Source organism: Octopus bimaculoides, chromosome 6, assembly GCF_046866305.1.
Source record: "Octopus bimaculoides isolate indiv1 chromosome 6, ASM4686630v1, whole genome shotgun sequence".
Taxonomy (NCBI): Eukaryota; Metazoa; Mollusca; class Cephalopoda; order Octopoda; family Octopodidae; genus Octopus; species Octopus bimaculoides.
In genome coordinates, this window is record NC_142933.1 from 73,927,470 (window position 1) to 73,943,188 (window position 15,719).

The window sequence follows — 15,719 nt, forward strand, 5'->3', positions numbered from 1 at the left end:
ACATGTAATATGTACACATATATACATATATATCCATATATATACATGCATACAGATATCTATACATATATACACCCATCACGCACATACACATGCACACAAATACACATGCACACAAATACACACATTAGTCATTTGTTTTCTTATCCAAAACTACGTCAAAAGTACTGAACAGATCTTTATGAAATTTGGAAATTATATTCTATGCATAACGGCCATAAATCCCATGAAAATTCATATATTTTTGATGTTGATGAAATTTTAACCCGAGCATAACAGATGAGCATTATTTGTAATTCAACGGTACAACAATGTAAGACTACCCTTTCAGATATACTTACATTGTGATTTCTGCAATGTGGTGCATAAATTGTCAAGTAAATGAGACGCATCTTTGCCTTCACTGATTCACTTGCAAAGTGTTGAGTAAAATTATTTCGTTGCAGACCTGCTTTGGGTCTTTTTATTATCACTGCGACACACATAGTCCCTAGTTGGTAATATTGATTTCAAGGCCCTCCTGGATGAGAGACTGGCATTCCACTTAATGTCTATGTTCCATGCTGGCATGGATTGGAGAGTTATTAATGTAGAAATATGGTATCGTAGCTACTAACACTTGAGGGTTACGTAGTCTGGACGGCGTTTTTAGATTTCATTATTCTCTTTAACCCGGGCAAAGCCTGGTATTTCTGCTAGTATGAAATAAAAATGAGCTGGAAAGTATTTGACTATAGGTCTGTTTGATTAGAATTAACTTGGGGTCTAAACAACTTATTCATAATCGTGTTGTAATCCTTTCTGCCTCCCTGAACACTTTCAATTTTAATTCCATTTATTTCAATTGTCTTTGTAATTCTAAATAATTTACTTCATCTCTTTGTTACCCATTTAATTTTATTTCTATTGATTTCTCTAAATGCATTGTATTTTCAATTGAAATTTTCAGAAGTACTTCAACGGTTAGATGTCCCAGAATTTAATGGTACCTCATATGTAGAGCTTCCATTGAATGATAGTGATTTATTAGACACAATGACAATAGCTGTTTGGTTCAAAACAACTAAACCAGATGGTAAGCATCTTTTCTTTTATAAATCTAGATATATAATCTTCTCTTTCTCTCTCCCCCTCTCTCATTCTTTTCCCTTCTTTCTTGCTCTCTTTTTTTCTTTCTCTTTGTCCCACTCTCATTTCATAATATTCTCTCTCTCTCTCTACTGGTGTTCATTTTGTTTGTTATTTTGTTGTTTTATATTTCTTTCCATCTTTGTTGGACATAACACTATAATGCCTAAATTATCAATATGAAGAAATCAAACAACTTATTCATTGGTCTTTTTTAGTGTATTTAAGAGTAATGAGTATCTTAATGTTATATTAAACTGTCTTACACAAACAGACACACACACAGACATATATATATATATATATATATATATATATATATATATATATATATATATATATATATATAAATTTATTTCTGTATCTTTCAATACATCTCAATGCTTCTAAAACAAACTTTTATTTCATGTCATAATGACATTTGTCACTGTTTCCACATACACACACTGGTAAATGCACTCCCTTAACATTCTGCAAACAGTCAACATTTACTTGCAACCTAAATATTTCATAGACATAATAACCTACACCCTTTCAACTGCACTGAAAGGCAGTCACTATACTTATACCACAGAAACAATTTTGAAGTTCTATGCTCTTCTTACTCATAAAGTTAAACCTCGTTAAGTTGCTACACATAACTGGCACACATGCAGGTGGCACATAAAAAGCACTCTTCGAACACTAGGCCTCACAAAGGTGTTGACAAGTGACTGAGACCATTGGGGATATGCTGTGCTTGAGAAGACTTGTCAAGCCGTAGTTGTGGCCAATGCTTGTGAGACATAATTGGTACCCAGTTACTGGTACCAGTGACACATAAAATGCACCCATCACACTCTTGGAGTGGTTGGTATTAGGAAGGGCATCCAGCCATAGAAAACATACCCCCCAATCAGTCTGGAACTTGGTGCAACTGTGCAATTTACCAGTTTCAGTCAAACTGTCTAATCCATGCCTGCATGGAAGGCAGATGCTAAATGAAGATGATGACGCATCATGATCTCTCGTGACAATTTCATATGTATAACATTGCCATACTGTCATCATCATCATCATCATTGTTTAATGTCCACTTCTCCATGCTTGCATGGGTTGGGCAGAATTTGTTGAGGTGGAGTTTTGTACAGCTGGTGCCCTTCCTGTTACTAACCCTCACCTGTTTCCATGTAGGTAATTTTACCTATAACCAGACATGTTTACATGGGAGATTGGAAATGAAGGACACTGACTGCATACACACACACGTATATATGACAGGTTTCTTTCAGTTTCCATCTACCACCACTCAGGACTTTCATCAACTCAGGGCTATAGTAGAAGACACTTGTCCAAGGTCCCTCACAGTGGGACTAAAGTTGAGACTATGTGGTTGGGAAGCAAACTTTTTAACCACACACCCACACCTGTGCCTATCCAAAAGAAATTATATATACATATATATATATATATATATATATATATATATTGTGCTTGTGAAGACCTGTTGAGTCAAGTGAAATCATTGTCCTGGCTGATGCCAGTACCACGTGATTGGCACCCATGCCTGTGGCACGTAGAAAGCATTTGAGCTTGGTCATTGCCAGTGCCACTTGATTAGCACCCGTGCCTGTGGCACATAAAAAGCACCATTCAAGAATGGTCGATGCTAGTACTGTCTGACTGGGCCCTTGTACTGATGGCATGTAAAAAGCACCCACTACACTCTTGAAATGGTTGACTTTAGGAAGGGCATCCACCTTTAGAAACTTTGCCAGATCAGATTGGAACACCTGGTGCAGCCTTCTGGCTTGCTAGCCCTCAGTCAAACTATCCAACCCATTCCAGCATGGAAAGTGGACGTTAAACGACAACGATGATGATATATATACAAGTTGGCCATAAGAAGCTTCAAGTGTAGTGTGCAAAACAGACGACTGCGCTTGTATGGTCATCTGTTACATATGGATAAGGACAGCTGTGTTAGGAAGTACCACTCCCTAACTGTGGAAGGAACCTGTGGAAGAGGTAGACCCAAGAAGACATGGAATGAGATGGTGAAGCATGACCTTCGAACATTGGGCCTCACAGAGGCCATGATAGGAGACCGAGACCTTTGGAGATATGCTGTGACTGAGAAGACCTGGCAACTAAAATGAGATTGCAGCCGTGAATGTCCAGCCCATTTAAGGGTACCCCCAATGCATCTGGTGATATGGTATGCTTGAGAAGACCTGTTGAGTCAAGTAAAACCAATACTATAGCTGTCACCAGTGCCCCCTGACTGGCTCCTGTGCTGGTGGCATGTGAAAAGCACCATCCAAACATGGTCAATGCCAGGTCTGCCTCACTAGCAGTACCCACTGACTGGCTCCCATGCCAGTGGCACGTAAAATGCACTCTCAAATGGGATCAATGCCAGGACAGCCTGACTGGCCCCCCGTGCTAGTGGCACATAAAAAAGCACCATCCAAACATGGCCAATGCCAATACCCACTGACTAGCTCCCATGCTGGTGGCCCATAAAAAGCACCATTTGAACATGGTCGATGCCAGAACCCCTGACTGGTCCCCATGCCAGTGGCATGAAAAAAGTACTATCCAAACGTGATTGATGTCAAGCCCACCTGACTGGCTCCTGTGCTGGTGGCATGTAAAAAGTACCCACTACACGCTCTGAGTGGTTGGCGTTAGGAAGGGCATCCAGCAGTAAAAACATTGCCAGATGACAATGGAGTCTGGTGCAGCCGCTGGCTCTCCAGACTTCAGTCAAACCATCCAACCCATGCCAGCATAGAAAATGGACGTTAAATGATAATGATGATGATGATATATATAAATACATACATACACTCACACACGCATACATATACACATCAGATAAAACAAATCATCATCATCATCATCATCGTTTAACGTCCGCTTTCCATGCTAGCATGGGTTGGACGATTTGACTGAGGACTGGTGAAACCGGATGGCAACACCAGGCTCCAGTCTGATTTGGCAGAGTTTCTACAGCTGGATGCCCTTCCTAACGCCAACCACTCAGAGAGTGTAGTGGGTGCTTTTACGTGTCACCCGCACGAAAACGGCCACGCTCGAAATGGTGTCTTTTATGTGCCACCCGCACAAGCCAGTCCAGGGGCACTGGCAACGATCTCGCTCGAAAATCCTACAGGAGCCAGTCAGGCGGTACTGGCAACGGCCACGCTCAAAATGGTGCATCTCATGTGCCACCCGCACAAGAACCAGTCCAGGGGCACTGGCAACGATCTTACTTGGCTTGCCGGGTCTTCTCACGCACAGCCCATTTCCAAAGGTCTCGGTCCGTAGTCATCGCCTCGGTGAGGCCCAATGTACGAAGGTCTTGCCTCACCACCTCAGCCCAGGTCTTCCTGGGCCTACCTCTTCCACGGGTTCCCTCAACTGTTAGGGTGTGGCACTTTTTCACGCAGTTATCCTCCTCCATTCTCACCACATGTCCATACCAGCGCAATCGTCTCTCTTGCACGCCACAACTGATGCTTCTAATGTTCAGCTTTTCTCTCAAGATACTTACACTCTGACGGGTATTCACATTGACATTACACATCCAACGGAGCATACTGGCTTCATTCCTTGCGAGCTTACGTATGTCCTCAGCAGTTACAGCCCATGTTTCACTGCCATGTAGCATGGTTGTTCGTACGCATGCGTCATACAGTCTGCCTTTTACTCTGAGTGAGAGTCCCTTTGTCGCCAGCAGGGGTAAGAGCTCTCTAAACTTTGCCCAGGCTATTCTTATTCTAGCAGCTACACTTTCAGCGCACCCACCCCCACTACTAACTTGGTCGCCCAGATAGCGGAAGCTATCGACTACCTCTAGTTTTTCACCCTGGAATGAGATAGAAGTTGTTTCCTGTTTGTTTGCAGTCTTTATTGCACCTGAACATCTGCCACAAACAAAAACTAACTTGCTAGTTAACCTGCCTTTGATGTTGCTGCACCTCTTATGTGTCCATAGCTTGCACCGGGTACATCTTATAGAGTTACTACCTACTCCTTTTCTACATACTGAGCAGGGCCATCTACCTGAAGGGGTTTGTGTTTTATCTACCTTCCTACTTATTAGGATTTTGGTTTTAGCTAGGTTGACTCTAAGGCCCTTCAATTCTAGACCTTGCTTCCACACCTGAAACTTCTCCTCTAGTTCTGATAGTGACTCCGCAATTAGGGCAAGGTCATCAGCATAGAGGAGCTCCCAGGGGCAACCTGTCTTGAACTCCTCTGTGATTGCCTGGAGGACTATGGTAAATAATAGGGGGCTGAGGACGGAACCTTGGTGGACCCCTACCTCTACCCGGAATTCATTGCTGTACTCATTTCCAACCCTCACCTTACTGGCCGCATCTCTGTACATGGCTCGCACAGCTCTCACTAGCCATTCTTCTATCCCAAGTTTCCTCATTGACCACCAGATAAGGGATCGGGGGACCCTGTCAAAGGCTTTCTCCATGTCAACGAAAGCCAGGTACAGAGGTTTATCCTTGGCTAGGTATTTCTCTTGCAACTGTCTCACTAGAAATAAGGCATCAGTAGTGCTTTTACCTGGCACGAACCCAAACTGCATCTCATCTAAATTGATTCGCTCCCTAATTAGTTGGGCTATGACCCTCTCTGTAACTTTCATAACCTGATCTAACAGCTTGATGCCTCTGTAATTATTTGTATCTAAAGCGTCCCCTTTACCTTTGTAGCAGTTGACTATGATGCTGCTACACCAGTCATAGGGTATGACTCCTTCGTGTATCACCTGGTTCGTAATACGGGTGACTAGGCTATAGCCAACACTGCCAGATATTTTGAGCATCTCTGCAGTGATTCCTGATGGGCCGGGGGCTTTCCCGGTCTTCATACTCTTAATTGCTTTATCTACCCTGGTACTATCAACTCGGATAGCTGGTCCCTCTATTGGGTCGACATAAGGCAGGCTCTCTTTCTCCCATTCATTCTCTTTATTAAGCAATCTATCGTAGTGGCATCTCCAGACCTCTTTCTTTGCATCCTCATTTAATGCAAGCGTACCATCATCCATGCGAACACATTTCTCTCCTACAACATCACTATTCTCTCTCCTACACTGTCTTGCAACCCGAAATACCTCGAGTCTTTGGTCCTCACGGCGCAGAACATTGGCAAATCTTTCCTTATCTGCTTCCCCTCTGGCTAAATAAACCTGTCGCCTAGCCTCCCTTCTGGCACATTGGTACAATTCCCTGCTACCACCGTTCTTCCAGTCCTTAGTGAAAAAATAGTTATTCCATTAGTTTACAGCTGTTTTGTTTTCATGTTATATAAATGGCATTACATTACCCTTCACACATATATAAAATATACATATAGATATATATGTACACCAGAATATAGAAATGATTGTAAATTAACAGACTACTCTTCAAAATGCTTCATGCTAGGTTAAAACATTCATTCTACTACACCCAGCAAACAGTTTTCATCATATATCACAAACACTAAATGCATTCAATAGGTTACCATATATGGCTTGTGTTAAGGGCACGATCAATACAAATTCTGAGAAAAAGCAGTAGAGAAAAATAAGAAAAGAAAACAGGATGATAAATAGGTACAAAATGTAAAATAAGAAAAATAAAGATTTATGTGACCTCTGATTCTTTAAAAACCTATTCTTACTATACACACACACACACACACAGAATTTAACTTGTTTTTTACCTTTTTTTAAATTGTGCGTATCATTTTTCGAAGAATAACACTTATTATTTACTTTATTGTGTAATACTACACCTGTACTGAACATTCATAGCTCTCATGTCTAGTGAAGTATGATTAATGAGATTATAGAGTTGTTTGGCAAGATTCTTAGTATGAAATCATGCTTGCATGGGTTGGGCAGAATTTGTTGAGGTGGAGTTTTGTACAGCTGGTGCCCTTCCTGTTACTAACCCTCACCTGTTTCCATGTAGGTAATTTTACCTATAACCAGACATGTTTACATGGGAGATTGGAAATGAAGGACACTGACTGCATACACACACACGTATATATGACAGGTTTCTTTCAGTTTCCATCTACCACCACTCAGGACTTTCATCAACTCAGGGCTATAGTAGAAGACACTTGTCCAAGGTCCCTCACAGTGGGACTAAAGTTGAGACTATGTGGTTGGGAAGCAAACTTTTTAACCACACACCCACACCTGTGCCTATCCAAAAGAAATTATATATACATATATATATATATATATATATATATATATATATTGTGCTTGTGAAGACCTGTTGAGTCAAGTGAAATCATTGTCCTGGCTGATGCCAGTACCACGTGATTGGCACCCATGCCTGTGGCACGTAGAAAGCATTTGAGCTTGGTCATTGCCAGTGCCACTTGATTAGCACCCGTGCCTGTGGCACATAAAAAGCACCATTCAAGAATGGTCGATGCTAGTACTGTCTGACTGGGCCCTTGTACTGATGGCATGTAAAAAGCACCCACTACACTCTTGAAATGGTTGACTTTAGGAAGGGCATCCACCTTTAGAAACTTTGCCAGATCAGATTGGAACACCTGGTGCAGCCTTCTGGCTTGCTAGCCCTCAGTCAAACTATCCAACCCATTCCAGCATGGAAAGTGGACGTTAAACGACAACGATGATGATATATATACAAGTTGGCCATAAGAAGCTTCAAGTGTAGTGTGCAAAACAGACGACTGCGCTTGTATGGTCATCTGTTACATATGGATAAGGACAGCTGTGTTAGGAAGTACCACTCCCTAACTGTGGAAGGAACCTGTGGAAGAGGTAGACCCAAGAAGACATGGAATGAGATGGTGAAGCATGACCTTCGAACATTGGGCCTCACAGAGGCCATGATAGGAGACCGAGACCTTTGGAGATATGCTGTGACTGAGAAGACCTGGCAACTAAAATGAGATTGCAGCCGTGAATGTCCAGCCCATTTAAGGGTACCCCCAATGCATCTGGTGATATGGTATGCTTGAGAAGACCTGTTGAGTCAAGTAAAACCAATACTATAGCTGTCACCAGTGCCCCCTGACTGGCTCCTGTGCTGGTGGCATGTGAAAAGCACCATCCAAACATGGTCAATGCCAGGTCTGCCTCACTAGCAGTACCCACTGACTGGCTCCCATGCCAGTGGCACGTAAAATGCACTCTCAAATGGGATCAATGCCAGGACAGCCTGACTGGCCCCCCGTGCTAGTGGCACATAAAAAAGCACCATCCAAACATGGCCAATGCCAATACCCACTGACTAGCTCCCATGCTGGTGGCCCATAAAAAGCACCATTTGAACATGGTCGATGCCAGAACCCCTGACTGGTCCCCATGCCAGTGGCATGAAAAAAGTACTATCCAAACGTGATTGATGTCAAGCCCACCTGACTGGCTCCTGTGCTGGTGGCATGTAAAAAGTACCCACTACACGCTCTGAGTGGTTGGCGTTAGGAAGGGCATCCAGCAGTAAAAACATTGCCAGATGACAATGGAGTCTGGTGCAGCCGCTGGCTCTCCAGACTTCAGTCAAACCATCCAACCCATGCCAGCATAGAAAATGGACGTTAAATGATAATGATGATGATGATATATATAAATACATACATACACTCACACACGCATACATATACACATCAGATAAAACAAATGAAGTGAAAAAATAGTTATTCCATTAGTTTACAGCTGTTTTGTTTTCATGTTATATAAATGGCATTACATTACCCTTCACACATATATAAAATATACATATAGATATATATGTACACCAGAATATAGAAATGATTGTAAATTAACAGACTACTCTTCAAAATGCTTCATGCTAGGTTAAAACATTCATTCTACTACATCCAGCAAACAGTTTTCATCATATATCACAAACACTAAATGCATTCAATAGGTTACCATATATGGCTTGTGTTAAGGGCACGATCAATACAAATTCTGAGAAAAAGCAGTAGAGAAAAATAAGAAAAGAAAACAGGATGATAAATAGGTACAAAATGTAAAATAAGAAAAATAAAGATTTATGTGACCTCTGATTCTTTAAAAACCTATTCTTACTACACACACACACACACACACAGAATTTAACTTGTTTTTTACCTTTTTTTAAATTGTGCGTATCATTTTTCGAAGAATAACACTTATTATTTACTTTATTGTGTAATACTACACCTGTACTGAACATTCATAGCTCTCATGTCTAGTGAAGTATGATTAATGAGATTATAGAGTTGTTTGGCAAGATTCTTAGTATGAAATCAAGAACTGAAATAGATATGCTTCGATTTTGGGATGGTCATTTTCTTTTCTTTTACTGTGTCAAATAAACACACACTATGTATTCAATCTTCGCTTCAGATTTATTTTATTATTGCTCTTATTTTATGTCGTTTGGAAATCTTTCATCACACATCCTGTGACCTCTTCAGTGACTCTCCATCCTACATATCTCCTGTTTTCATTTGTCTTTCTATGGTGTGTATCCTTATCTGTGCATATGTTTGCTTATTTTGTGTGTGTGTGTGTGTGTGTGTGTGTGTGCATGTGTGTGTGTGCGCATGTGCATGTGTGTGTGTGTGTGTGCTGCCATATCATGAGTTGACCTTATTTATCTTCTTCTTAGTCTTTTCTATGCTATTCCAGTATTTACTCCTGTATAGGAAGCAGATCTCATTCGCACCATTCTCTATGATGACCTGGCTCTTTTGTACACTCTAATCCTGTCCCTTTGGCTATAGCCAGAAAACTGCATGTGGTGGATGAATTGTTGTATGTGTTCTAATTCCATTTGGTTGCACATGCATGACACATTTCTCATCACTGCCAGAAATCTCGGTCCCTTGTTATCCCCTCTGTGAGGCCCATGGGAAGATCCTTTCTCACCACTTTGTCCCATGGCTTCTTGGGTCTACCCCTTCCACACATTCCCTCCACAATTAGAGATCAGCACTTCTTGATGCAGCTGTCTTCATCTATATGTATTACATGACTGTACAAGCAGTTTTCCCTCTTGCACACAACATTTGATGCCTTATATACCCATTTTTTTTTTTCTCAGGTCACATACACTCTGTTGCATATGCATACTGACATTACCCATTTTTATGACGTGGGTGTAAAATAGTATTACCCAAATAAAATATTTAGATTGGGATTATTTAAAATAACCTAACACAGAATTATTATGTTCACACAGAATGCACTCCAAACTGCTCAAATGTATTAACCAACATGCATCACACTAACACAGTAACCAATATAGTTGACTAACACTGTTAACCCCCTTGACAGTTCACTCAGTTCTTATTTATTGAAATCCATTAGTTCACTTTCAGTCACATGGGAGTGTTCAGGATCATCCCACAACATCTCCCCTTTTTGAGAATCAGAATCTGTCAGGAGTTTAATATCTTTTACATTTAGGGTCTGATTTCAATACTGCAAATGATACCTTACATTTACGTTTGATAACTGGTAAAGAATTATCCTTTACCTGAAATTTTGCTTTAAATTTATTGCACCAACCCAACTTGTCCAAAAAAAAAAACATTGGAGAATAACCTTTTCATTTATTTTAAAAAATTTTCTTACTCCGTATTTGAACTAGAGAATGACCCCATTACATTTTTACAAAAATTATTTATAGGTAAATCCCATAGGTCGATCAGTTCCATCCAGTTAGTTCCAAAATGGTTACTTGTATTTTTTAATTAAGCTTTCACTGTTATAGTCTCACTACGATTTGTAATGCTACAGATACTTTCACCTTTAAAAATTAATTTAATCCCTAAGACTCCACGAGCAATCTTTGAGGTTTTCTGTGGTGTAGGTTTCCTGATTGCTTTCATGTGTTTTCATTAATTAAAGTAATGTCACTACATGTATCTAACTGTAACTTTACATCTATATTATTAATTCTTACATACGCAAATTTTCTTTGAGTCTCATTTGTATTTCTTGTCGCCAATAAACTGTTTACATCATTTTTTTCTATTGAACCATTTTCTGGGTTTTGTTTTACAGGGTGATTTTTTTTAAGACCTATCTTACCACACTTGAAACATTTTCGATTTTTTAAGAACAGTCAGATTTGTAGTGTAACTCTCCACATCCAAATCATTGATTAATTTTCTGTTTTTCATTTCTTACTTTCAGTCACACCGACAGTATATGAGAGCAGTTTCTCACTTCAGTTTGTTCCATATGTTGCCTTAGATTTATTATTCTCTGGCATTCCTTAGATATTTCTGGTAGTGTTAGCATTTGAATCTGCTCTGATTTAGTCAGAATTTGGTTACAAATTTCCACATCTTTCTTTGCCATTAAACCTAGCACGAAAATTAAGCATTTAAACATATCTGGTGTTGGTTCACTAATTTTCAATCTCTCACATTCCCTATTAACGATTCCAGCATATGTCATAAAATCTTTGTCCTCATTTATTGTAATATTCATGCATTGCTGGCACATATCAAATAAAGAGCTTTTTTCATTGAAAATTTTTGATTGAATATTCACCATTTCCTCAAAACAGACTTAACCCTGTTTCTTTGGTTATATGTGATGGCAATATTTCTCTTGCTCAACTTTCTCAACAAAAGTCGAGTTTTTTTTTTCATCTTGCTATTCAGAGCATTCTTCTCTAAAAATTTCCTCATTCCTTCTAGAGTAAGAAGGAAATGTTGTAACCGCCTCTGGCTTATATGTGAACTCTCCATTGCAGTTTGCAACCATATCAGAGGTGAACGAACCAAATGTATTTTCTGTTTTCTTCTGCATCTGTTGTACTAACAGTTGTGGTTGCTTCAGAAATTCCAGCAACTGCTGCAGTTGGTGTTGTTGCTGTTGTTGTTGCTTTTGTTGCTGCTGTTCTTGCTGTTTTGTAATTCCACCAACTGTTGTTCTTGTTGCTGTTTCTGTAATTCCAGCAACTGTTGTTGTTGCTACTGCTGCATTTGAATTACCGAAGCTAGTAAACCTTCCATGTTCAAACAACAATCTGTCCAGCATGAGCTTTGAATAATCTCATTGCCAAAAATGTTATGTGGGTGTGCATGTTGGGTGTAAAGTAGTATTACCCAAATAAAATATTTGGAATGTGGTTATCTAAAATAACCTAACACAGAATTACTAGGTTCACACAGAACACACTCCATACTACTCGAACATAGGTATGATATTAACCAATGTACATTGTGCTAACACAGTAACCAATACGGTTGACCAACACTGTCAACCCCCTTGACAGTTCACACAGTTCTTATTTATTGAGATCCATTAGTCCACCTTCAGTCATATGGGGGTGTTCAGGATCCTCCCACAGCACCTATCCAGCAGAGTATGCTGACTTCATTCTTTTCAAGCCTGCACATGCCCTCAGTAGTCACAGCCCATTTCTCACTGGCTTGTAGTATAGCTACACATATGTTTACATATATATATGTAGAGAGACATACATACATATGTACGTTCGAATGTACGTACATACATACATACATACATACATACATATATACATACTTCCATGCATGCATAGCGGTTCATTCACAGGCATCATGAATCTGCCTTTTATTCCAAGGAAAACACCCTTTGTTACTAACAGAAGTAGCAGCTCTCTGAACTTTGCCCAGCCCATTCTTATTCTAATAGCTATGCTTTCAGAAACACCTCCCCCATTACTTACTTGGTCACCTAAGTAACAGATAGTGTCTATTACTTCTAGGATTCTCTGGGACATGTCAAGGAGTCTATTTTCTGTATATTTCAGTGTATTTCTGTTACTTTCCCTCTTTACCTTCCACCCCTTATGTCTCCATAGCTTGCACTGGGTACACCATATGGAGTTTCTACTGATGCCTTTTCTACATATCAAGTGGAGGCGTCTCCCTGATGTGTGATTTGTCTGTCTTCCTACTTATTAGGACTTTGGTCTTTACTAAATTAACTTGAAGGCCCTTTGTTTCTATATGTGAAATTTCTTCTCTAGTTCTAGTAGTGATTCACCAATAAGAACAAGATTATCAGCATAGAGGGGCTCCCAAGGAAAAGCCAGGAGGACTATGATAAACAAACGGGGGCTGAGAGCCAATCTCTAGTGGACTCCTACTTGTACACTAAATTCCTTGCTATACACATTGACTAAAACAATTGTCCAAAGCTATTGTATATTTAGAATATTGAAACCAAAAATTTCATTTTAAATTCTATAGCAGTTTCAATGATTAAAATACTAGCATCATCCATATAATCTTAATTAATATGCAAAAGTTCAGAATAAATTTTATTTCCTGATAAAACAGATTACCTACCGCATTTAACTTTATTAATTATCTATTTTAGTATGTTAATCAATTATATGAACAGTGATGTTTGTGTTTCTATCTTTGAATTGGCTGTAGAACTTAGAATGAATTATGGAAACTAGTAGAAATATTTGCTGTTTTACAACTCTAAATATATACAGATATAGATATTGATATGTATGTCTACATATATGAATATATATATATATATATATATATATATATATATATATATATATATATATATATATATATATATATATATATATGTATATATATATATATATATATATATATATATATATATATATATATATATATTCATAATTTTTTCATTCATATTTTTTTATTATTACGTTTGTAGAAATAAATAATCTTGTATTTTTCTATTATTCAATTGATCTTTAATCATAATTAAATAAACGTCTTTAGCTTTAAATAGTATAGCTTTAACTATTACACCGGTTAAATATGTACTAATTTTATCTTCATTATTATTTTAAACTTAAACTTCGTTCAACTTGTATTTAAAACAATGATAATTTAAAACAATGATAATTTAGGTAAGATGTTTTTTGTATATAATATACATGTTATTATTATGGATGAAGGGATGATTATTGAATGGTTATTATTTTGATATTATGATATTTTTTAAATAATTTTTCTATCTTTATATAATAAGTATATCATATTAATTCATTTGGTACTTATTGTTGGTTGAGATATATATCTAATTATTGTTCTACTTACGATCTGACGAGTAGCTATATTTTTGAATAGAACTTATTTTAGATAATTTCAATTGATTTTAATCGATTTAAATTTCTTTTCTATTTGAAAATTGGTTATGAAACACGTGTAATCTTTTTATTATATTTATCTTATGATATTTACTTTACTTTATATTATACTCATTTATTGTGCTTTTAATTATTAATTTTTCTATATGTGATAGTGGATTTTCATCGATGAGTTCTTGAAAATTGGTTATTTTCCCTAAAACTATATATATATATATATATATATATATATATATATACAGATGTGTTATACATATAGAGAGAGACATACATACATACAAACATACCAGTGGTGAAGGGTGACTAAAAAACTAGGGCATGCAGCCCACCCCCACAGAGGTGTGCTGGGGATTTCCCAGTGTTCCCCCACTCCCCACCTGTTTTCCATGAAAGATGTAGTATTATGTATGCTTTGAGATATGGGCAGTCTGAAAATGAAAATAGCTAAATACACCGTTTTGAAGTAGTTAATAAGACATGAGAAATGTACATATAATTTTGGAAATCAACTTCCAATGATTTCATCCAGTAGGTGCTATTCAAGCCATCGACTTTGAGGAAAAAGTTGAAATTCTTAACAACCACATGGTCCGGGGTTCATTCCCACTGCGTGGCACCTTGGGCAAGTGTCTTCTACTATAGCCTCGGGTCGACCAAAGCCTTCTGAGTGGATTTGGTGGACGGAAACTGAAAGAAACCCGTCGTATATATATATATGTATGTATGTGTGTGTATATGTTTGTGTCTGCGCTTGACAACCAATGCTGGTGTGTTTACGTCCCCGTAACTTAGCGGTTCGGCAAAAGAGACCGATAGAATAAGTACTAGGCTTCCAAAGAATAAGTCTTAGAGCCGATTTGCTCGACTAAAGGCAGTAATCCAGCATGGCTGCAGTCAAATGACTGAAACAAGTAAAAGAGTAAAGAGTATTCATGAACTTTTGAAGCTGATTTATAGAGTGACAAAATAAGTGAATGTGTATAACAATGTACAACTTCTGTCAGTGATGCAGCTTTTCTGTCTTAACTGACATCAACTTATTCCCTAAACCTTTCTTGAAGCCTTTCTTTCTCATCAACAAATCACAAAACATGTAACAGTTAACATTTCATTCAGAGGTCTGTAGTCTCACCAAACATAACAGAAACAAATGCTGTTTTTTTTTTTTTATCATTGGCTTAATTACATCTTCACTTGTAACAGCTATACAATTAAATGATTTCATTTTGAATACCACTTGAAAGTGATATTCATTTCCAATATCACTTCATAGCTGAGAAAATATGTTCTTGTACTAACAAATTAACAAATATGGGAAACAGAAAAATTTGTTCAGAATCTGTCATTTCTTCATTCACTCAGACTATTCATAATACTTTCAATCAAAATAACGATGTCATTTTTTGCAGCCCACTTTAGTTTTGATCTTCAGCTTAAGCTTTGGTTTCTCTTTTCTTATCTGTTCCAAAG

At 38.2% G+C, this 15,719-nt stretch overlaps 1 protein-coding gene across 50 annotated transcripts in view; it reads left to right on the forward strand.

Annotated features, from left to right (window-relative positions):
- Positions 1-15,719, forward strand: part of LOC106868360 (agrin) — a 762,720-nt gene that overhangs the window by 730,611 nt on the left and 16,390 nt on the right. For all 50 annotated transcript variants that reach the window (XM_089354065.1, XM_089354050.1, XM_089354052.1 and 47 more), the window contains one exon: positions 950-1,075. In XM_089354065.1, coding sequence (XP_089210191.1) covers positions 950-1,075 — 126 coding nt within the window. The remainder of the gene's footprint in view (positions 1-949; positions 1,076-15,719) is intronic.